Source organism: Azolla caroliniana, unplaced genomic scaffold, assembly GCF_043228905.1.
Source record: "Azolla caroliniana isolate FFs.n. ecotype wild unplaced genomic scaffold, voAzoCaro1.0.p SCAF_6, whole genome shotgun sequence".
Taxonomy (NCBI): domain Eukaryota; kingdom Viridiplantae; phylum Streptophyta; class Polypodiopsida; order Salviniales; family Salviniaceae; genus Azolla; species Azolla caroliniana.
The window spans coordinates 1,829,325-1,853,530 of record NW_028230441.1 but is presented as its reverse complement, the minus strand read 5'-3'; the positions used below and the strand labels follow the sequence as shown (position 1 = coordinate 1,853,530).

The window sequence follows — 24,206 nt, the reverse complement described above, 5'->3', positions numbered from 1 at the left end:
TCAAATAATGTGGGTCACAAGGGTCATCCTTACTTACCTCACAGGATTGATTGCTTCCAAGATGTGATGAATCAATCAGCAATTTCGACATGTATCACCCTTGCGTGTGTGCTACCACAAATTGGTATGCCATGAGTCAACTCTCTTCCATGAAACAGCACTAGAGAGTTCATCAAATGGATGGACCCTTTCATTCGAGGATTTATATGCAGATTGCTTAATGGAGGCACTAGGGAAGGTTCTTAGAAAGAATGACAAAAGTGGAACAATCCCATCTACAAGGAATGAGCTTTCTAAATAATGTAGTATCATGGTGGGCTTTAAACTAAATATGGTCAATCACAGAAAAGAAACTTGGTGTGGCTATATAGTGATCGAGCATACCTAAGCATAGAGACTTCCCTGAAATTGCGATCTCTGATTATCTCATCCTTTTCCCCTTAAATTTCCTCCATACATCCCACGCGTTTAAGCGAAATTTGACAACACTCATTTTGGCATGTCTCAAAACTTTGCAGATTTCGCAAGTGGACACATTTTTCCCAAATTAGCAAGATCAATCAATATGTTTCCAGCCTCTGATCACAAATTGTGGAGACTAAACATTTGGGAAGTACCTCAGCAAGTGATTGTGCCACTTTGTTCCCTATCCAATAAGAGGCATTTCATGCTGATTAGAGATGAACAATTGTCCCTCCATTATCTGTTCTCTATACAAGATAGACAGAGACCTGAGTAAGCCAACGCCTGTATTCTGTGAAAGTGATAAGAATGTGCACATCTTATCAAGCCACATTTGTCATTTCCTGGAACTAAAATATATCTTCATAATATCTAAAACAAGCATGGAGGTAGGAAATATACTTTATTCAAAATAAATCCCCACAAGAGCAAAAACCTTCCTTAAACCGATGAATACAGCATTCATCTCGAAGAATGATTTCTCGTTTCTCAATTCTTGATATGATCTTACTTACATTATGGCAATCATTGCACATCCTCAAGTTCTTGCTCACACGCAATGTTTCTCCCTGTTCTGAATTCAGAAGCCCAAACGCAATGGCCAATTTTTCAGCATGACCACACAGCTCCACATCCTTAATCTCCTTGTGACAAGGTTTCGAGTGACTTTCTAAATCGGGAAAGTAACCCTCTCCTTTTGCACGTGAACCAATCTCTCGTAACGTCTCCATAAGTTCAGGATGTTCTTCATCATCTCCAATCACGAACTCATGCAACCTTTTATTGATTTCTATCATAGCACTAGCAGGTTTTTTCCTGGCACCCACATGCTTGCGGATTTCTTCCAATCTCCGTGCATTACTGGCTTGGCCAGAACATGCATATAGATCAGCCATAATTGCATACCATGTTGCATCATCCGGGCACCTTTCAATGAGTTGTTGCAAGCATCTCAACCCTAACTCTTCCTCCACATACGTTTTGCACCCACTCAAGAGAGCTGCCCATGTTCCCTCAGATGGTGTTGGGATTATTTCTATAAGCCTCTCTGCCTCATACAAATACCCTGACCTAGCAAGAAGATCAATCATGCATGTGTAGTGTTCTTTTGTTGGTTCGATGTTATATTCTTCTTTCATCGAATTGAAATACTTCCAGCCTTCAGAAACCAAGCCACCATGGCTGCATGCTCCAAGTAAACAAGTTAAAATCAAAGAATCTGGTTTCACACCCTCTTTCTGCATCTCTTCTAAGCATTCGATAACCATACTACCTTTATGATTAATGGCATAACCTTTTATCAATAGGCTCCAATCAACTATGCTATGGTATGGAAGTTTGTTGAACACTTCTCTTGCTTCTGAAGGAGATCCACATTCTGAATACATACTTATCAAAGCACCACCAACACAGAAATCAGTGTCAAGACCCCTACATGTGGCTTCTATATACAATTGTGTACCATTGGACATGGCTCCTAGATTGCCACAAGCTTTTAAGCTAAGAGCATACGTGATGGCATTTGGTGCGATGCCTTCTAATTGCATCCTTTCCAAGTACGCCGATACCTCTTTTTCACATCCATCTTCAATGTGACCTCCGATAAGTGCATTCCACAACACAATTTCTCGCTCAGGTAGACTTTCAAAGATGTTTCGTGCCTCGACAAGAAAGGAACAATTTGCATACGCAGAAATCAAAGCACTGATAATAAACGGATCTCCCTCAAACCCTTTCTCTACAACCTCGATGTATAAGCTATGACACATATCTGGAGAATGAATTATGCCACAAGATTTTAATATGCATCCAAGGATAAAAGCATCTGCAGATATACCAGCTTCTCGCATTTGTCTGAAACCTTCCAATGCTTCTGAAATGTACCCACCTTCAACATATGCTGTGATTAAAGCTGTCCATGCCGCAACATCCTGACCATGAACGTTGTTAAGAACTTGATGTGCTTCTTGATGCAATCCATTCTTGGCATATAGAGAAATCAAGGGGTTGATAAGACTAGGATGCGATTCCAATTTGTGTAACTTGATCTCATGAACTATCTCATGTGCTTTCGACATTGCACCCATGTACATGCAACATTTCAAGAAGCAAGCAAGACTGATAGCATCTGGGAAGATGCCATGAACCTTCATCTCCTCTAAGCATCCCCATGCATCTTGAAGAAGCCCATGTTCCGCATACCCTGTTAGAAGTGAATTCCATACCACAATATCACGAGTAGAAAGTTTATCAAAGATTTCTTGTGCTTCAATGAGTGAACCAAATTTTGCATACATAGCAACTAGAGAGCTCCCAACAAAGAGGTCTTTTTCAAAGCCTTTATGTATTAACTCCTTGTGTAATACCATACCCTTCTCTATACATCCTAATAGACCACAAGCTTTCACACTACATGTGAAACTGAAAGCATCTGCCACAAGACCCTCAAGCTGCATCTGTTCAAAACATAGCAATGCTTCCAGATAAGGCCCGTGCTCAACATAGCCAGCCATAAGAGTTGTCCATTGTACAACTCCTCTGTCTGGCATCTCATTCAGCACTTCACGTGCTTCATAAAGTGATCCACATTTAGCATACATGTCAATCAAAGCATTGCCGACATAAGGATCTTCCTCAAAACCCATTTCTGCAACATCTAAATGAATCTCTTGGCCTGTCATGATATTTTTAGCCATCGAGCAAGCTTTCAATAGGGCAACAAGTGTATGGCAGCTAGGACATACATTAACCTCTTGCATTTTGTGATAAAAGGTAAGAGCATTATTCAAATGACCACACTGGCTCTCTGCTGAAATAAGGGAGGTCCAAGAAAACTCGTTAACATGCACTGATCTTTCAAAGACTTGCCAGGCTTGTGATATACCATTGCACTCAACAAAGACGGGCACAAGGTAGTTTCCGATAGATCCATGAGCTTCCAAGCCACGACTGCAGACAAGTGTATGCACGTACTTTGCAGCCAACAAATTTTTTGTTCTCCTACATTGCTGTAGGGCATGTATAAAGTCCTCCACAGATGAATGAAGATCAACCGAGATATGGGCAATGTTCCCATAATCTTCCACTCCTAAAAACATCATGACAGCTTGTAATGACAGAAACATACAAAAATATTCATGTGACCAATCTTCGTATCATGTGCTTAATTGTTCTCGCAGAACAAAGCATGTAAAACTATTTTCCAAATCCTCCAAGGATGAATGAAGGTCTACAGAGCTATGTACGATGTTTCCATAATCTTCCACTTCTTAAAAACATCAGGATAGCTTGTAATGACAGAAACCCACAAAAATATTCATGTGCTTATCATGTGCTGAATTGTTCTCGGAGAGCAGAGCATGTAAATCTGTCTCACATGAACAATTAGTCGACACAAATGCTCTGAGCAATTGAGGTGTTCCCAGAGAGAAAGAAAGAAAACAGTTTTATATAACAAATGATTGTCACATATTACTGGAAGCCTGAGGGGCGGCATTGAACAGCTCCCTCCCTCTTTATGTTTGTTTGCTGAGATTGCGATGTTGCCCCATGAATGTATGGTATTGTCCGAACAAAAACGTAGGTACATTCTATCTATTTGCAATAACTTCCGTAGCGATTTACGGGATTACTATACCAAATCTGTCTGCTAGAACAGTCATTCAATCACTAAACTAGCCCACCCATGTGGTCAAATTGTTTGCAAATGTGGCACAATCTACATTATACATAGCCATTGTCCATACAATTGAGGTATCTATTGACACATGTATGCTTTGCCTGGCCAATTTAATTCCCTCCTTATATATCCCACTTAAATTTGTCCCAAGCATTTTCTAGCTCATTCAAGGCATACAATCGAACAATATCTCGGAATATACACTTCACCCAACCAAAATGGTCTACTTTACCAGCATTGTCCAAACTTGTTTTTAAATTCATACAAAATACAATTGGAACACATCTTTTGCCAAACAATTATACCTATCATTGTCCTACACAATCTTTGTACCTTGAGTGAACATACAATTCAACCATACATCCTAAAACAACTCATGTGAAATCTTACTTGAATCATCCAATTATCTTTTTCTCCAACCCAACTAAAAATACAATTTGAAACAAATATACATTGACACAAACTTACATAACATACAATTAGTACTATTATCATGGGAAATTAGATACACCAAACAATCCAAAGGCTATTGGGTGAAAACCATAAATCTCAATAACGAAAAGAGGACATAAGATTTAGTAAAAACTTGACAAACACAAGAATGTATAACAGCAACAACAACGAAGTCAAAGACAAGATGCCAAAGATTTCAGTAGTTGGCTACACATCTCTATGAAAAAAGAGCTCATTATAGTATCATTGCATTTTTGGATTGCTAATCGTCAAATTAATCATTATGCTCAAATTAATCGTTCTCCATGCCAAATTATACACATTTACATGGTCTTCAAGAGTAGAGTATCTTGGCAAAAAAGCGAAATAAGGGCAACACATAATGGAAGAATCATTCTACAGCTACTATTATGTGGTCCCTGTAGAGTTTGTTCCTGATTGATACAAAGAAACTGACACACTAAGGATAGCCATGTAAACCCAGTCTGTGTTCGAGCAAAATTTATTAAGTTCACCCTCCTAAGAATACTGACAATGGATTCCTTCTTTCCCTATACTTAAAACTGTCTTTTCATTGGGTCTGTATTTATAGTCACAATGATTAACCAGGATGAGGAATTATTCTGGGATGATGACAGAATAATCTTTACCCATCATGAAGGGCCATCTAAGATTACCTCATACCAGTTCATAGGCTTTGGCCTTAAACTAAATCCTCGCAATCTGAAATTATTTCTTCCTGAATGTCTCTTGTTCTTACAGCACAATGTTCTACTAAATGATTTCCTTGGATTATCAACACAGGTTACAGGTAACATTGAAATTCAAATTGAATAATAAAGAGAAATGTGTTTATTCAAGGACTACTTAAATTAGAAGTCCACGCTCAATAACTTCAGGAAAAGAATGACAAAAAGTAAAGGAACGAGATAACTTACTTTTTACTCACTACATGACCTTCTACAAATATCTACCATACTCGACATTCAGACTTAAAATATAGCACTGCATAAGTCATAGCTCATTTCTATCCGTAGTAATATTTGATTGATGCGACGATACCAAAAATCTCAAATGTTGGCCTTCCCTTGAGGATCTACATTTCCTTACATATGTTTGGAAATAGTTATTGACAGTACAAACAAATATGAGATATGAGAGAATTTCTGGAGGGAATAATTGACTTCGGTTATTGTTTTCATGGGCCCACTGCTCCAGTAATGTGCTTCCACATCAGTATTTACAGATTCCAGAATCATCTACTATGAAACAGTAACCTCTTTTGCGAGTTTAAATTTTTAAGTGAGATCTCGGAGACATTCATGGAAGGTAATAAGGTCAATTGTTTTCTGGCCAGAATATACAGCCTCTGCATGTTGTCTATGATTGCCTTGAGCAGCCATATCAACCACCATGAGCAATTTCTTAATAGAAAGCTGCACAAACCATAAAATGCATCAGTTTTCATGGTAGTAAAAAAAGCTTTTTCAGCCATTTTTAGATTGTTTTGCTTTTTGCACAATATACCTGCTGCAGTGTAGAAACAGCATTGTCTAAATCGGATGGAGAAAATACATTTAAATACTCAAGAACCTGAAAAGCAACAAAATCACAGCAATTCTGTCATAGGAAAAGAGAAAGAGAGGGTGATACATCTGACAAGGTGATAAATTCTAAACTACACAGCACCATTTCTGTTCTTACCTACTATATAATTTCACTATTTCGACTGTGTATAATGAACACAATACTATGTACCGTAGGGGCTATTTATTGCAAAATGGCTGTTTTTCAGTGACTAGAGAAAATTACGGCTATACCTACAATCTTTTTAATGTTGATTAATATTACAATAAAATTAGGAATTACTATTTGCCAGAAAATAAAGCTTAATTTTGGGAAAGTTTGAAATGTTAGCACAAAAGAGTTCCAAAACATACTACGTTAGCTCAATCATTTCTGTTTGGGATGTTCATGACATTATCATCAGAACTTAGCTCAATCATTTCTGTTTGGGATGTTCATGACATTATCATCAGAACTTAATGCCATTTTAGTATTCTTGTATTCATCTTTCACTCGTCTTCCAACTTTCCTTAAAACCATGGAGGATAGGCTCCCAGTATTCGAACAAGCAAGAAGCCAAGCTAATAAAGAAGGACACTAACGTTAACAGGGTCCTGTGTGATCAGTACATCTGTCCTATACAAGCTCCTAACATTATTCAAACCCATAAAGTGGCCTTTTTCTACTATCTGCTTAAGAGTTTTCCTTGGGTTTTAAATAAGTAACTTAGGTCAATAAATTGTTCGCAGCTCAACAAAAGTAATATTACATTGCTCTAGCTTGCCTCTGGATCATCTAAACATAATGTAATTACATAAACATATCAAAACAGAAGCATAACCTTTAAGGCTTGCAGAGATTACATGCAAATAAAGAACAAATTTTCATCTCTACACGCTAGAGTAGAGTACATTAGGAGTACTCCCATTTTCCAACAAAGTGAGAGAAACACTACAGAAGAGTTTCTGTCGTCAGTTTTCTTTACAACGCCACATCTTAAACAAAGGAAATGTACAAAAAAAATATTAAAATATTTGCATTGGCAGGCTAAAAACTGACCTTTTTAATCTCAGGGGCTTTTAACTCTGGTACATGAAAACTCTTATTGAACACATCAATCATACCCATCTCATTAAGCACCTCTGCTGCACCAGTTGTACCTATTACCAAGAGCTTCCTTCCCTGAAGGAAAAACAGTAAATATTTAAGCATGAGCAAATAGCACATATGTCCAGAAGAAAATATGAGAGAAAATTAGTTATTAGCACCTTCGGAGGTATTCTTTTTAATAGTACCAACAGTGTCTGTAAAATAATATTCGAAAATCGAGGCCCAATATTTACATACTCCAGTAGCCTGCATAAATACAATACTACACATCAATGCAACCCCTTTTAGAGCAAATATGGCTATGAAAAATCATCATCCTTACCGTTCAATATCATCCAAAATTATGATACTTAATGGTGATTTGTAAGCATCCTCAAAAACCTATTCACATTGAAACCCTAAGTATGTTAAGATACACTTCAATATAAAAAACCTATTCACATTGACGCTCCAAATATGTTACGAAACACTTCACTAAAGACCATACATCACTATATCCAAAAACTAAACAACAGCATTACTTGTCTATTAACTAAACCATACCTTGGTTATCATCGCACACTTGGTGCTTTCACTTAGACCAATCATTGTCTCTGCAGAAACCTGAAATATATTGATGTGATATTAAGACTTTACTGTTGCACTTCTCAATCAACGTTACCCAAACTGAATTTCTATTCTTACAATCTTGATAAAAGGAAATTCGCTGTCGATACCAATCGTTGCAGCCATCGCAGTTTTGCCACTACCAAAAGGAAAGTAGAAAGACAAGTTAAGCCAAGTCTTATGAAAAACCCTATTGTATACAAGCCTTGATGCATAATGTTATATAAAATTATAGAATGGTCAAATCCCTCTACTATGATACTGGATCTGGAGAAAAATGTTCCATATAAGCGATGGTATCTGGATATTGAAGATAAAGTTTGTAAGTAAGATAAATCGACTGCTCCAGAGTTTAGATACTCAGAATTTATCTATATATCCACAAATTTTAGCCAGCACCTGGAGAATGAATTCCTATCCTACTGAGAAAATTGTTTATATATCTGAGCATTTCATTCGAGTGCAGTTTTGGAGAGCAGGGAACATACACAACTGCCAGTACGCAAAGTAATGAAACTTGACATAGACATGGTCTGTACTTCAACGAAATCAGAGAGCATCAAACAATGGTTGACTGCGTGCGTATTCATAGAAAAAACCCAGCCTGCGATATATAGCTACATGACAAATCCACCTCTCTAATATACAAAAAACTATTTCATTCATTTGACAAAAATATTTCTCCTGCATTATTGCATCAATGAAATCATTTCGCACTATCACCATAAGAGTTGGCATCAAACAAATACCTTCCACGAGGCCCTTCAAGCAGACAAGTAAGAAGTGGATTATGCTCACTTCCTTTAACTTGCTCAACAAGCATCATTAGACTATCTTGTATATGCCTGTGTTTTCCTCCATAATCAATCATTCCATTCAATCTGGCCCACATTCAACAACCAATGAAAGTCAAGAAGGTAATCTTTCAAATTTTGGAAGTGAACATAAAATATAGATTTTGGGTACCTGCACATCTCAAGGCTGCCCGTTGCTGCTCCAAATGCTGGTTTTACCTCTTGAAGTGCATTTAGGAAGTCATCCATCGTAATCTTGATATTGTCCTCATCTAATGGCTTTGAAAGATCATCCAAGCTTATTTGCCTGTTCAAGGCAAAAGATGCAGCACTCTTGACAAGGCCCTCGAGCTCTGCTCCACTGAAATTTTTGGTCCTTGCGGCTATAAATTCATGGAGGATACTTCAGTCAACATTTTCTTTCTGAGGGGATACTAACATTTTTTTTATTCTGAAGGGAGCTAGAAACAGCCATCTGAGATATGGGAACCTTATTCAGCTTTTATTCAACATTCATGTTTACATGAATTTGTAGGCTTAACTTACCAAGCTCTTCAAGATTGATATCAGCAGCCAGAAAGGAGTTTTCCTTCATTTTACTGGAATGTATCTGCAGGATTTGCACACGACCTGGCTCATCAGGAAGTCCTATCTCAATTTGTACCTCAAAACGACCAGGCCTACAAACAGAATCATCAAACGTGGCTTTACATCATGCAAAATGATTGCTTGTTTCATCTTACAGAATGCAAAGAACATCATAATATGAGAGATGCACAAAACTAACCGCAGCAAAGCTTCATCGAGGAGGTCTTTTCGGTTTGTCATTCCAATCAAAAGTATATTGTTCAGAGCTTCCACTCCATCAATCTGCCAGCAATTGCCCACACAATTAGTCATTAATCTATAGCATATAATTCATAATAGTTGTGCTAATTTGTCTACCTTTGTAAGCAGTTGATTTACAATACTGTCATGTACTCCCGTCCCATCTCTTGTTGAACCTCTGGTCTGGCATGCAAACCCAAGATTAAAGAGTGAATAAATAAAAATAACTCCAGGTCTTACAGATTTATGGAATACAATTGTATTTTTCTTAAAAGAAAGCATAAAAACCTTACAGTATATTAAATAAAGCCAAATGTAAATCATACTTTACATGGCATTCTTCGCAGCTCAGTGTATCAAAACAAACAATTGCAAAGATGACCTGTTCTTATTGGCCTCAAATGTGATTATACAGTATGCGATGTACATAAACAGAACGTACTATGCATGCCATTTTTAAATGTCTCCTCGATTCAGATTCATGAGGTAGATTTCTTTATAAGGGACGTACTTAGCTTGTGCATGAAGATCTTAATGATGTACATCTTGTGGGCTTTAAGACATTTTGACTCAAATCACATTTAACCAATTCACTTGCATGCCTGTTTTAATGTGTAGAGTGTATGGCAGGATTCCTATGACCTTAAAATGTGTTGTGACCTTAAAATGACCTTAAACTTGAAAAACATTTCTGATGATTTTTGCTAATGAATGTTTTTCCTTGTAAATAATTACTTCAAAACCATTCCAGAGAGTAAAAGAAGAAAAATCACCTTGCAAATGGCATCAATCTCATCAAAGATAATGATGTGCAAGTCACTTTGATCACCTGTCAGCACAAATGTAGCAGTTACAAATACTTCTCTTTAACTGTAAATAAAGATACAACAGGATATCCAACAGGCTAAAATGCCTTGATGAATCACATTCCTCCCTCCCAAGTGAGATATATAGATGCTTTGTCAATACATTGCCAGGTTGTGCACATCAATATCAGAAAATGCTAAACAGCCATCACCTTATTAGAGATTATATTCAACTATTATATTACTTTCTGATCTCCCTTCTAAGTGAAACATATAGATGCCTCATCGTGAATTTGCTAGGTTGTAAAATCATTAGCTAAATAGATTCTATCTTCAGTTATAATATTACTTTCAGATTCAGATGATCTGGATGATTTGCAGCAAGAATGGAAACTAACACCCGTCCATCTACAACATAACGGTTTTTTCATCCCTGCCTTAGAGAAAATCTATACAACAAGACCAATAGACATCTTTGGGTCATTAGACAAGTGCTCTACATTGATTTTAAATGATAACATAATGCAATGGATACTTAGATGCAAGTCGCGTGACATTTATCAACTTAAAAACTTCAAAAGCATACATTCCCATGCCAACATAAACACAAAACGGGTATATAATATTGTATGAGAAAATGAAATGATGTGCATGAATCAGATGAACTCAGATTACATATTTTTTGTTGAATTGTTTCATGATGATTCAGAGATGGTAATCATACCACGGGTTTTTTGATCATTTTCTGCATCTGCGAATAGATCACGAACATTTTTTTCTGTCTCGCCAACAAATTTACTAAGAACTTCAGGTCCATTAACAACCTGAAATTCAAAATACATATAGTAACATAAAGCTGTGCATTACACAAGTTAAAGTAAGCAAATATTATGGATTTCTAGTTTGCTATATATAAAAAATAAATGCACCGGTATAGAGATGACAGAAACAATACATACCTATGGTTTCATTACAATCTTCTAGAAAATAAAGACCAGTTAGTACGACATAAGTACGCAAATTGCCATTATGGGGAGGAAACATTCACAGTGAATGCAATGCAAGGAGAAGGTATGATGGTCCTCTCCTGATGAAATGATGACTCTTCTCATTATTTTTTTGATTTGAACATGGCACTATATTCCCACAATCTCTGGCATCTCATGCCTTGAGATGTTTGTGATCTCAATACAATTATGCACAGCTTAGGCCGTCAAGGGAAGTCCATCTCACACTGAACATCTACCATAAGGTTCTTATAACACAGCTACAGATTCAAGTCAGATCTCTGAAGATTATCAAATGAAATAAAAGCTTTATAATTTCCAGCTAAATGTGTATGGAAAGAAACCTTCTCCAATTGTAATTTATTTAACAGAAAACCTCTCAATAGGCCTAACTTTAATTCCATTTTGAATATTGTGAAGTCTGTTTTTGTTCGTAAGAAAAGATTGTTGCAAATATGTTGGATGCTAAGATGTCCAAGAATAGAGCGAGATATGAAAGGTTCAAGTACGATAACAATCAAAGAAGGAAGGAACTTGAAGGGATAAAGTTTGCTGCGTTTGTCAAAAAGTGGAAAAAGCAAGGCATGGATACGAAGATTTAGATAGATAAAAAGCTCATAACTTCTTCATCCAATATCCAAATTTCAAAAGAAAAGATGCATAAAAAAGTTGATAATGAGAGGTTTCCAAAAATATCTTGTGTGACAAATTTGGGATTACAGAGGAGAAATAGTGGGTATAAAAACTCCTCATATAGACTCAAGTGTTAAAAGCAAGAATAACGCAACCAAAAACCTGTAAATATGGGAGGATTCTTAGCCATAAGGAAAAAGGGAAAAAAGAAGAATCGAAGGTCTACAAGAAGTGAGACAGGGCTTGGTAGAAGGAAGGAAGAAGGAAAGTCTTGTCATTTAGAGTGATAAGAAGAAAAGGAGTTCTATGGAGTTGTGTTTGTATTTGGAGTCTAAGAAGTTTGCATTGTTACCCTAATAGTATAATATAACATTCTTCTCTTCTCTATCTTTTTTCTAGGTCTAAGTAACATTTTTAATCATCTAACTTGTTGCACAGAAAGTGCACTTCTACACAAACATATTCGATTTACCTATTAAATATCAGTAGACATTCATATCATATATATGACTGTCAAATAGCACAATCACCTTTGGCTCACGACCATTTAGCATCTTCCCTATCTGCCTAGCAATCAATGTTTTTCCTGTTCCGGGAGGACCATGAAGAAGTAAACCTTTGACAGGGTTGATCCCCAACCTGCATATGGCGTGAATTAATATATAGTCAAAAGCCATTAATCAACCATCCACATGAGCAGAAAACATTGATAATGTAAAAAGTCACAATAAACTCACTTCCGTATCACATGAGTTGGAAAGACCCTTGATGCAAATGCTCGTCGAAAAATATCTTGAAATTCAGCATCAAGCCCTCCAATTCCAAGTTTCTGGAAGTTAAAATCCTTTTGCTTGAACAAGTTGCTATTAGTACCTCCACGTTGATTCACGATCTGAAATACAGAGTTCCTCAATTACATAAAGATCCATCAATTTATCTGTACCATCAAACCATAATTATATTAATACTAATCATTCGCACCTTTATGCCAGATGACGGAGATGATTCAAAAAAGAAAGAGGTCACATTGACCAGCATTCCTCTGGAAGTCTCAACTTCAGACTGTTCATTGATAACAGTCTGGGTGACAGTTAAGGTGTAGTTAGATCCCAGAAAATCCAGGAGCACCAGTTGACCAACCGTGAAAACCTTCATACAAATGAATAAAGTCAGAACAGGAATATGAAAAAGAAAACCTTAGCTCCCTTTGAAGTTTCCCATGTAGCATCTCTTTATAATCTTTTATTTTCTATGCAAGTAGATTCATTATTCTCAGACCAATTCTCCCTCGACTCCAGCTGAATGAATTCCTCTTCATGTCTAAGCAGGAATCATCTACTCTAATTGGCTTTACTTCAAATAGAAATGCATCTGCCAGGTAGAAAATGGCATTACGTGATTAACTTGTCTAAATTATTCTAGTGAATAATTGCAAGTTTTTTTCTATTCAAACCTACAAGTATCAGATGGATGCTTTAGCATGCTTGACTTTATTAAAACTGCACTTCGAGAAAAGGGAACTTTGCCAAGTTCCCACAAGCCACATAAATGAGAAGCCAATGGAAACCCAACCCCACGAGCCCCGAGAGAAGACCTAGTTTTACACCCTCGAAGTCAACCTGAATGCAAAAATAGAAGAATCCCAAATGCAATGAGCAAGGTCATAGACAACATGGACTATGGGAGGTCCCAAAATAGCTCATAAAAGCCCAAGATGGTTCAAAGGAAATGCAACAAGTGGAGAAAACAACGAGAACACTACAATCGACATGAAAACTAGTCAAGCACACACCCAGAGGTAAGGCAGTTGGTATGGTACATAAATGGGTGCCTAAGCAATTTGCATTCCCTGAAGGAAACAACAGGAAACATTGCATATCTAAGGAGGGCCTCAATTCATACCATCACCACTCTCTTGTTAGAGTGGAACACAAAACAAACTGCACCTACACCTTACTGGAAGTCCTCCCTAGGCTACTAGAGGCAACGAAAGAGATTGTCCCATATACAATCTACTGACGAAAAAATGTCAATGCCCCAAAAAATTAGCAACAAGTCTAAGTCTAGGTGCTCTAACCTCTGTAGTTTTGATGCTTTTCTCAATTTGCAGGAAGGGAGGACACCTACCAGCACTGCAGCCAAAACAGTGAGACAAAAATGAAGAGTGGAAACTAACAAAACTGTGAGCATAATGGCCGATAACGCTTATGGCGCACATGTACATATCTTGCCCCTTACAATTCCCCTTCTTGGCAGAATCTTTTCCTTCTCCTTTTGTCAACAAAATTTTTCATTTCACCTTTTTCTTTTTTGTCCCTAAGTTTTCCTACATCTTCATTCCCCGCAAACCCTTTTCTCTATTACATCCCTCTTTCCTTCTTGCTCACCTACCTGCTCGCAACCATCACCCAAGAGAAGAGACGACCACTATCATCATTATCTGCTCGTCCTACTCAGAATGAGCAGCCACCAGACCCAGCCTTGATTGCATGATCAAGCACTCAGACAAGTAGGCAACTGCATGATCCTGTAATCCACCAATCATGAACGGCATACACACTATTTTTAGTGGGACTAGCCATACCACATTCAATTCCTGATGTTTTCAAATGTGATAGGTCACTTTTACATCATAACTGTATTGGTTGCATGTGGACTTGTAAAATTCTATCAAGGGTTCAGATGAAAATGCTACTCTTGGATTGGGAGAAAAATGTGGGTGAGGGTGTACAATCAGACATCCAATGTGCATAAAATCAAGAATCAAGTATAAAGAATAGACTCTCCATGTGTAATACTATTTGGTAGAATCATTTACTTATGGAGATAGAAAGTTCGAAATTTTTTGATCATACTTGTTGCAAAGGCATAAAGCTCCAAATTGTTTGATCATACTCGTAACAAAGGCATATATGCTCGTGAGCTACACACTATATTGTTGATATCCTTGTCTGAGAATTTCCCACATCTTATTACTTTGTTCTATCCTCCCTTACTGCTGAAAATAAACTTTAATATCTCTGAGAACCAATTTTCCTGAACTAGGATTTTACCTTCTAGCTCTTTCACTCATCTCCTCTATGTTTTGCCCTCATGTACAAATAATACAATGGCATCGCTACTCATTCTCAGGGATGAAATACCATAAACTCTATGCACAGCATAGAAAATAGTTCATGCAAATCAAAGAAGAAATAGTTCATACCTATTCACATCCTTAAGTGGCCAAGAGTATGTTTAAGAGCATGTCAGAGGCAGAAGAAAAAAATCTAAGTCACCTCTATTCACACCATGGATGTGGAAGAATAAGTGAATCCAATTGATTTCTCATATGGAAGAGGATTACGAAATTATGACTAACTTAGATCCTCTGAAAGATCAAATGTTTTAATGCTAATTTCCACATAAAAGATAAATGTTAGTGAGAAATTACCAGTGAAAATTAATGAGCAAATCAGAAATAGCTTCATGTTCATTGCATTTGGACAATCTTATATAGAAAACAATAAATCAGACGAGGAACCACCTGGCCACTGAATTTCTGTTGTATCCGTTTCCCCAGATTAACTGCATCAAGCTGTTGATGGATACAAATGATCAGGCCATGCGATAATAAAACTCACTTCATAAAAATACACTACAACATACCTCCTCCCTATTGCCACGATTTTTTACAAAGTCTATTTCAAGATTAAGCAAAATCAACTTGAATCCCACTTCAGGTGGAATGAATCTGGAAAATAATGCAATATATCAATGGTTTCCACAACAAAAAGCTTAATAAAAAACAGAATTTAAAACATATCAAATGTCAATTACCTGGACACTGAGATCAAATCCCTTTGAGAAACTTTCAGGCATTTACGCTGTGCAATGTTTAAACCAAATGTGCCTTCCTCGATTGATGGATGCCCCGTATGAGAATGGTTAAGGAAAAAGCCTCTTATTTATAGAATGAGATGGTGTTTAGCCTTGGTTTACGTACATTGATACAAGTACATATATGTCCTCCTCATCTTATATGTAGAGTGATATGGCTTTAGCATTGTTTTATGTTACATCAATGAGTTTTATGTTACATCTCTCTCAGTCGCAATGTGCACTCTCAATCTCAGCCTTAATTAGTAATTCTTGGACATTGACACATGCACACCATGTGATAACATTTCTCATTGGTCCCATAGGTGGTCAATTTGTCTCTAGTAGCTCCTTCTTGAATTTTTATTTACACTACAATGATTTCTCATTTCGTGCAATTTCTCCCTCCCTCCCTCCCTCCCTCTCTCTCTATCACTCAGGTACACGTACATATGTTGCATACTCGAAAACAAACGACAAATCAAGAGATCACATCGTCATTGGGATAACAAAGGGACTAAAAAAAGGATATCTGACTGTAAAAACCGTAGAGAAGCCACTGGGCGACGTGACAAGTGCGAATCCGGAATCAAACAAAGGAACCTGCCGAGGGTTGCAGAATCCACAGTTAGTAAGAGCTTCATCAGAGCTGGGAGTGTTTACCACGGCCAGGGTGAGAGAAGAATTCGCATTGCTGTTGTGGCCATATCTTCTGTCCGATCCTGTATACATGGCGGGAGGATAGGGCCTCGATGAATCTATGCTTTTCCTCTTCGTTCGTCTCCTCCTTTCTTCTGCTTAGTCTTCTTCCTCTTCTTCTTCTTCTTCTTCTTCTTCTTCTTCTTCTTCTGCAGCCGCTGTCGACTCAGATCCAACGTGGAAGTGAAGGCAATGGCAGCGATGGAGGAGACTCTTAATATACGTATGTATGTATGTATGTATGTATGTATGTATGTATGTATGTATGTACGTACGTATGTATGCTCGTGTCAATTCTGCATCAAATCATAAAGAGGGTTGGCGAGGGAATCGCGGCCACAGACGGTGCAGGTCGCTTAGAGGAAGGCGCATGCGATCTGCACCGTCAGATTTCGATAAGGAAGAACGCGCGGAAAAAAAAGTTGTCAGAGGTCGCCCAACTCTGACTGTTGCAAGTCACCCAACCGTTTTAGGTCACCCAACTTTAACATTTGCAGGTTGCCCAACCGATTGGTCGCCCAACCGTTGTAGGTTGCCCAACCAAATGTATCATTTCGACCAAAATCTTCAAATAAGCTTGTTCATTACCCTTAAAACTTACAATAACATATCAAACACTCACAAAATCCAACCTTAAATGATTCAAAATCGACGATCTTTACCATACTTATGTTAAAACATAAATCAACATATGACATACTCCCAAATGCACTCATAAATCAACATAAATCCACTTGAAACATTGTAAACCCAAATGCACCGGTCCACAAAACCATTCAAGCTATTTTTGCACCAATTGCTTGCTTACACCCTATGGATCCATGGTCTTCTTCATTGGTTGGTTTCGGTGCACCTAGGTGATACACCAACGTCTGACCTATTTCTTCAATGGACTCCATACATGCCAAAATTGTTGCACAGTCGAGGGATCGTAACCCTTGCCTAAGACATTGAATAGCCTCCTCAACCGTTTGTATTTTCAACTCTCATTCCTCCATTTGTGATGTTATAGGGTTTGTCTCCTCGACTGGTTCTACCTCTGTCTCCACTTCTGTCTCTTTGAAATGGTCATTGCGCATACGGGTTGTATGATCTATAAAAGGCAACAACCCACTTAGATGTGGCATGTGCCTCTCAATAATCATCCTGATGCCGAGTATATGCTTACATTTACTCATAGGGTCTTGGCAATCACGATATGAACATTGGAGCGATACATTATACCATACATTCGGTTTTGTCAAGCTCAATATTTTTAACCAATATCGGGGCTCGTCCACAATATGCATTGTCGCATCATTAGTTTCATACCTCTCTAGTATCCTTTCGGCCTCTTTAAGTCTCGTTGTTTGATCCCTACAATTTGCAAGTGGTGCAAATCTACCACTCTCACATATTTATTGTTGTTGCTTGTACCATTCAATAACAGTACCCCCGATGCAAGTGCCAATTTGATTGTCCCCGATTAAAACATGCACAATATCGGTAATTGATCAGTTTATCCTCCCTCTTAAGGTTGTATATTTGATAAACTGCCAATGTCTCTCCACAAGATTGGTAGTGTCAACATGTCCGTAGTTGAACATTCTACCAAATTTGGGCCACAATTTCCTCGACACACATGTCAAGCCACACCATCCTCCTTCTATATATTGCCAAACACCTGGCTTGTTTGCATATTCTACCTTTAATTCCTCACATTGGGCATTGAATGTGGATTCCGTAATGCATTGCACGAGTTGGCACATCCAATTATAAAGATGGTTTCTCTCAGTTGCACTTACCTTTGGCAACAAGTTGTCCAACCATGTTTTTTTTACGTGGAAGTGACACAACAAAAGTCGACAATGTGTTTGCGACCTTTGCCCATTTGTAACTATCCAAGATAATCGGTCTATTGCAACCACATTACTTATGGCATTATATGATGTCCAACTTTTATCGATGACTATGGCATTTGGCCTCACATTGGGCATCCGTGCGAATATGACTCTCAAGCAAGTTTCTAAAGCTACTTGCTCATGGTTAGACCCCTTATCAGAACTACATATCATGTACCATAATGGGATACCAACTCCCATGGCATTTGGGGCCACAACTGCATATAATGGCAAGCCAAATTGGTTTGTTTTAAACGTGGAGTCGATTGCCCAAGAGTTGTTTATTGACAATTGCTCACACATCTCTAACATCCATTCATCTTGGAGCACCAAGATGAACGATTGCCTTGCGGGAGATCCATATTCACCAAGCAAGTAGGGTTGGACATGAGCCACCTTCCCAAGATCTCGGAGGGCATAGGCATCGTGCATCATCAAAGACCAATCAACCCCTGACATGGCACTCCCAAATTTTAACTTGTTGGCCATGTTATTGACCTCCTTTGGTATCATAAAGAACTTATAACTCACAAGGTCTAATGGACTAGCCTTGGACTTATGATATGCTTCCTTACGCATGCTCATTCGTGCCACATGTCGTGCGCAACCAACATCAAAAAGGTCATCTCTACAACAACTTATAACATTTGGGGCCACTGGCAAATAGTACACATATGGTCTACTTCCCAGTACATGACCCGTATGAGGTCCATATATTGAAAGGGTCATTGTCCCATGGTCAACCCCGCCATTCATTCGAGTGTTCACATGAAAAGTACACCCACATCGAGACGAATGCTTTCTACGTCGAGATGAATGCTTTCTTCGTAATCCCCGCGTTGATCCTCTCTCCTCCGGTTGTAACTAGGAGAGTGATTGCGATCAGAACGGTCACCATTATAATCCCAGTACCTGTCATATCGGTCCCGATCATAAGTGTCCCTTCTGTCGCTATACCGGACATCCTGTACTGGCCGGTAACACTCGTCTCGATGCCAATGTTCTTCTTCCTCTTCCCGGTCGCTGCGGGTATTGATTTGTCTTACTGGTGCCGCTTGCTAGTTCAGTAAGTTATATTCACATCGGTCCATTGTGTGCGACCTAGAATGGCATAACATGCATTGTGATTGCATGGTACATTCTATTGCAGAGTGCCCGACATTGAGACAAGTCGTACATTGTATAGCTTGCCGAAAACGTAGGTCTTCTTCTGTCGGTAATGCACATTGGAGTGCCCCCATTGTTAGCCACGAGATTGTTTTCTCCATCTCCTTGACCCGATCCGGTCTATGACCTGGTCAATCATGCTGGTGTGAAAATCAATGACTGCGCACACCGTACGTAGGGGTTCACAGAGTGTTGCTAGGAATATTGCTTTAGCTTTTGCTTCCGGTGGTGCCCAACTTAGCTGGTTGTGCATCCGCTGGAACCGGATTACGAATTGCTGGTTTCCGTAGGTTCCTACCGTATGGTGTAGAATAGGCTGACCATCTCTCGTTGATCCACCTCCTTGTGGAAGAATTGTAAAAATCTGGTTTTCAAGTCCTCAAACGTAGTGATGGTGCCGGGAAGGTGCGTCAAGCGCCATCGCACGGCTGGTCCTTCCAAAGTCATGCCGAACCCTACAATCTTCGATCGTTCTGCTTTGGTGGCGTTTAAGCGTTACGACACATGGTTTGTTTCCCATGTTTGTAGAAATTCATACACATGGGCTTCCGCATCCGGATCATCCCGGTACCTGGGATATTGGAACGGCATATCATCGTCCGGTGTCAGAACTCGAGCTGGTGGTGACGGAAGTCTCTCCTCCTCTTCTGTTGGAGGCGGTGTTAGAGATTTTTCCTCCTCTTTTCTCGGAGGCGGTGTCAGAGATCTTTCCTCCTCTTTTTTGGAGGCGATGTCAGAGGACTTTCCTCCTCTTTTTTCGGCGTTGAAGGTCTTCCCTCCTCCTCCTTCAAAGGCTCACGTGGCGGTGTTGGAGGTTGATTCGCCTCGTGCCTTCCTAAAGCTTCCAGTTCTGTTATCGTCGGTTCTGGTGTCGGTATATTATCTTATTCCTGGTCCTCCGGTCTGTTCGGGGTGTCGTGATTGCTGCGGTAATTCGAATGTGCACTGTACTCGTCGTCCAAATCCGATTCAAATGCCGAAAATGGTTCCGAATCACCTTCTCCCGCTGCTAATGCCTGCAGGATGGATTCCTCTTCCTTCAAACTACTTAAACTACTTCCTTCGTCTGGATGAGAATTTTGCTGCAAACAGAGTGACTCCGTGGCCACTCGCCGGATCACCTTTGAAAAGGATCGATCCGCGCGGATTTCTTCTACCGTCTGGTGGTACGCTTCGTGCTTCCGCAGTCTTTCAGTGAGTCGTCTCGCTTGCTCCGTTACTGGGTCGTTTGTTGGTCTAGTCATCCATGCCCCTCGTTGTTCACTGTGCTTGAGCAGGAATCATGGTCGCCAAAAATTGTGTTACTCCTCGGGGCAAGACTAGCCCTAACACAGGGTGTCCCTCTAGGACACTTCACCAAAGGGGTGGTGCAAGTGGGGTAGGCATAGACCGTGATACAAACGTATTCCTAACCAGCGTGGTTAATGATCATAATACACGCGTAAGATAGATTCTATTAAGCACAAAACGGTAATTTACTAAAGCTTCAAAGATTAAACAAGATGTAGAACAACAACACTTTCATTAATTAACCGTTATTTGATTACAATCTAACCGGGTCCTTTCATAGGTCACCGACTCTGGTTACAAACCGGTGCTAATCGGCAACTGGCCACGAACCGGTCTGGATCTTGATCGGCATACCGATTCCGGGTCTGTCCGTTTGCTTCTCAAAATATTATAGATAACTACTCCTGGTTCTAAAATAATTATCCCTTTCCCATTATGGACTTTATCCGGCTTTTAAGTCTTTGCCGGTCAACATGGATGAAGCCGACTCATAGTCTTCGGATGTAGACGAATCCAAGTCTTCGTCGATGGTTGCGGAGCATGGTGATGCATAACCATCCTCAGAATCATACAAGGACGTGATGAAATCTATTTCATTTGGATTCATCTCGACAACTTGGTTTTCTAGTAGTGATTAATCAGAGGTAATTTAACTAGAGAATGTGATTAAGGGAATTTGATTAAGACAATGATTATGATTAAGATAGAGACGATGATTATAAGAATCTGATTAAGCTAGAGAATGTAATTAATTGAACCTAATTAAGATAGAGAATGTGATTATAAGAACGTGATTAAGATAGAGAATGTGATTATAAGAACTTGATTAAGACAGAGAATGTGATTAATTGAATCTGATCTTAAAAGGTAATTGATTGGAGATGGAATCAACTCTAATTAAAATGATGGTGAAGGGTTTAATGTGACTTAAAATGTGATTAATTTACATATTAATATGACCGGTTTTTTGGCCGTTTAGGTAATAGGTTGGGCGACCTGGATTATGAGGTTTGGGCAACCTGGTTGGGTGATCATATCAACATAGAATTAATTTTAAGAGGTTTGGGCAACCTGGTTGGGTGATCATATTAAAAGAGAATTAATTTTAAGAGGTTTGGGCAACCTAGTTGGGTGACCATATTAAAAGAGAATTAATTTTAAGAGGTTTGGGCAACCTGGTTAGGTGACCATATTAAAAGAGAATTAATTTTAAGAGGTTTGGGCAACCTGGTTAGGTGACCATATCAAAAGAGAATTAATTTTAAAGGTTTGGGCAACTTGGTTTATTCCCATTGATGTTTTTTACAAGGGTTGGGAGATAGATTGGTTTAAAACAACTTTTTCAAATAAGCTCTTTCGAAGAGATTAGCTTTTTCGCGAATCAATTGGTTTACATTTGAGATTGGTTTAAAACAACAAACCAACTTGAGATTGGTTAAAACATCAAATCTATTGGAGATCACAACTTGAGAAACTTTTAAAACAACAAATCAACTTTAGATCACAACTTAGATTGGTTTAAAACAACAAATCAACTTTAGCTCACAACTTAGATTGGTTTAAAACAACAAATCAACTTTAGATCACAACTTGTGATTGGTTTAAAACAACAAATCAACTTGAGATAAACACTTGTTGTAAACAACATTTCCATTAATAAGTAATCGTGATATACAATGAGTCGATTCTCGCTATACAAAATTTGTGTGGATTCCAAAATATAGTTACAACATCAGCTCTATAGCAAAATCTGTGTTGAAAACAACATTCACAAAATTTACAATATGGAACCATCGGTCACAAGTGCAAATCCTAGTACCCTTCGTGCCCACTCCTACACATGAATCTGAAGTGAATCCACTTCGCGTTTGGTGAACCACATCTCAATGCCTTGTCACCAAATATGTATAAGAACACATCTATACACAATCCACATGAATAAGGCATTGCAATTACACTTACAAAAGTCGAAGATATCCATCCTTGTAAGAACTCCCCCACCAGCATTTGGATACTCTTCATCACGTAAAAGCCACAATCCCAACAATTTGGCTGAGTGGGATGTGCAATACGTGATGTCGACCATTTCGTTGTCCATAAATCGCGCCACGAACTCTACCTCTATGTCAAGACGGAGTTCAGCAAGAATAGAGTTGTACCTCGAAACAACCCTAACCTTCAACTTCCGGATATATGTTTGCTGATTTCTGTTGTACTTTATTTCAAGGTCCATGAATCTTTTGAGTGATCTTTGACTCTCATAGCTATTAAAGCATGCCCCCGAAATACCCTCCTCCTCCTTTCTACGCATCCCTCGTGGTAGGATTATGTCTATTCCATGTTCCCTATGTAAATGTGATTCCATGTCACTTTTTTGCGATACCACCTTGGCGAGAGGCGGCAATACTCAGTATAGATACACGCACATGCCTTGTTCCCATTTGCATCTCTTCCAACCTTATACAATGAGTCTGGGCGAGGAGCATCTGTTCCTTATGTATGTGTTATATATTTAAGATTGGCATAAAGATTGACATATTGCAACGACACCAAATCCACATACCATTTGGAGGAGCATCTTGGTCGAATGTTGCCATGGCATGTATGGGCTCGATCTGAGGTGCATGTTTCTGATCCATTCTGTCCCCACTCGTACACATGTCGGTTGACGAACTTCGCCAATGTCTTCTAACAAAGACCCTTTAGCAAATCACGAGTCAACATACATGCATCAAACCCTAAACCAGTATTAGGGTAGATTGGTTCGTGACATACTGCTCTTGAGTTTGATATATGTCATTGTTATCGAAATCCCACCAATCTTTGTACTTGGACTTGGAAGCCATCTACCACCATTCAAGTAATCAAACATTTTTTGAATTTAATACTCAAACACACACAATATTAAGTTTAAGCAAGCAAATCATTAAACCCTAAACCCTAAACCCTAATCCCTCACTTCCAAATCTCCCCATATGTTATATCTTACTTATCATGTTGCAATAATTAGATTAAGTATGAATGAGACTCAAATCCCAATGTCCTATAAAATGAGTACTTTTTACATGATTAAGTTTGTGTTGGATGAGGCCCTAGTCCCTAAAGGTGAATAGTTTTACATTAATTCGAATTTCAACATTTGTCTAAGTTATAACAATGTCGAATGAAACCCAAAATCCCCCCAAAAATGGCTAGTATTTTTCTATAATTTCAGCTATAACCTAAGTTTCTAGCAATGCAAACCGAATCCCAAAAAACAAGCAAAAATCATCATCATAGCCCACATCAGGGATGATGGATATTGTACCCCGATGTGATGAAAACCCATTTAATTGTGCATAAAACGCATACATGGAAAAGAAAGATTA

At 38.6% G+C, this 24,206-nt stretch overlaps 2 protein-coding genes across 2 annotated transcripts; both read right to left on the bottom strand.

Moving 5' to 3' along the window:
• Positions 1–360: 360 nt before the first annotated feature.
• On the bottom strand, positions 361–3,865 carry LOC147862479 (pentatricopeptide repeat-containing protein At3g03580-like). Its single transcript, XM_087321455.1, has one exon. The coding sequence runs from the start codon at positions 3,585–3,587 to the stop codon at positions 870–872; it is 2,718 nt and encodes a 905-aa protein (XP_087177581.1). The 5' UTR covers positions 3,588–3,865; the 3' UTR covers positions 361–869.
• A 1,541-nt stretch (positions 3,866–5,406) lies between these two features.
• NSF (AAA-type ATPase family protein) lies at positions 5,407–16,684 on the bottom strand. Its single transcript, XM_087320815.1, has 21 exons — positions 16,335–16,684; positions 15,764–15,859; positions 15,593–15,677; positions 15,471–15,521; positions 12,926–13,093; positions 12,682–12,836; positions 12,475–12,583; positions 11,029–11,128; positions 10,272–10,327; positions 9,616–9,681; positions 9,458–9,540; positions 9,217–9,350; positions 8,843–9,053; positions 8,626–8,757; positions 7,955–8,015; positions 7,814–7,873; positions 7,593–7,651; positions 7,429–7,516; positions 7,220–7,342; positions 6,122–6,187; positions 5,407–6,030 (listed from the first exon to the last, which is right to left on the bottom strand). Exons 1-21 carry the CDS (start codon positions 16,532–16,534, stop codon positions 5,893–5,895), a joined length of 2,241 nt encoding a protein of 746 aa, XP_087176941.1. The 5' UTR covers positions 16,535–16,684; the 3' UTR covers positions 5,407–5,892.
• Positions 16,685–24,206: the final 7,522 nt, after the last annotated feature.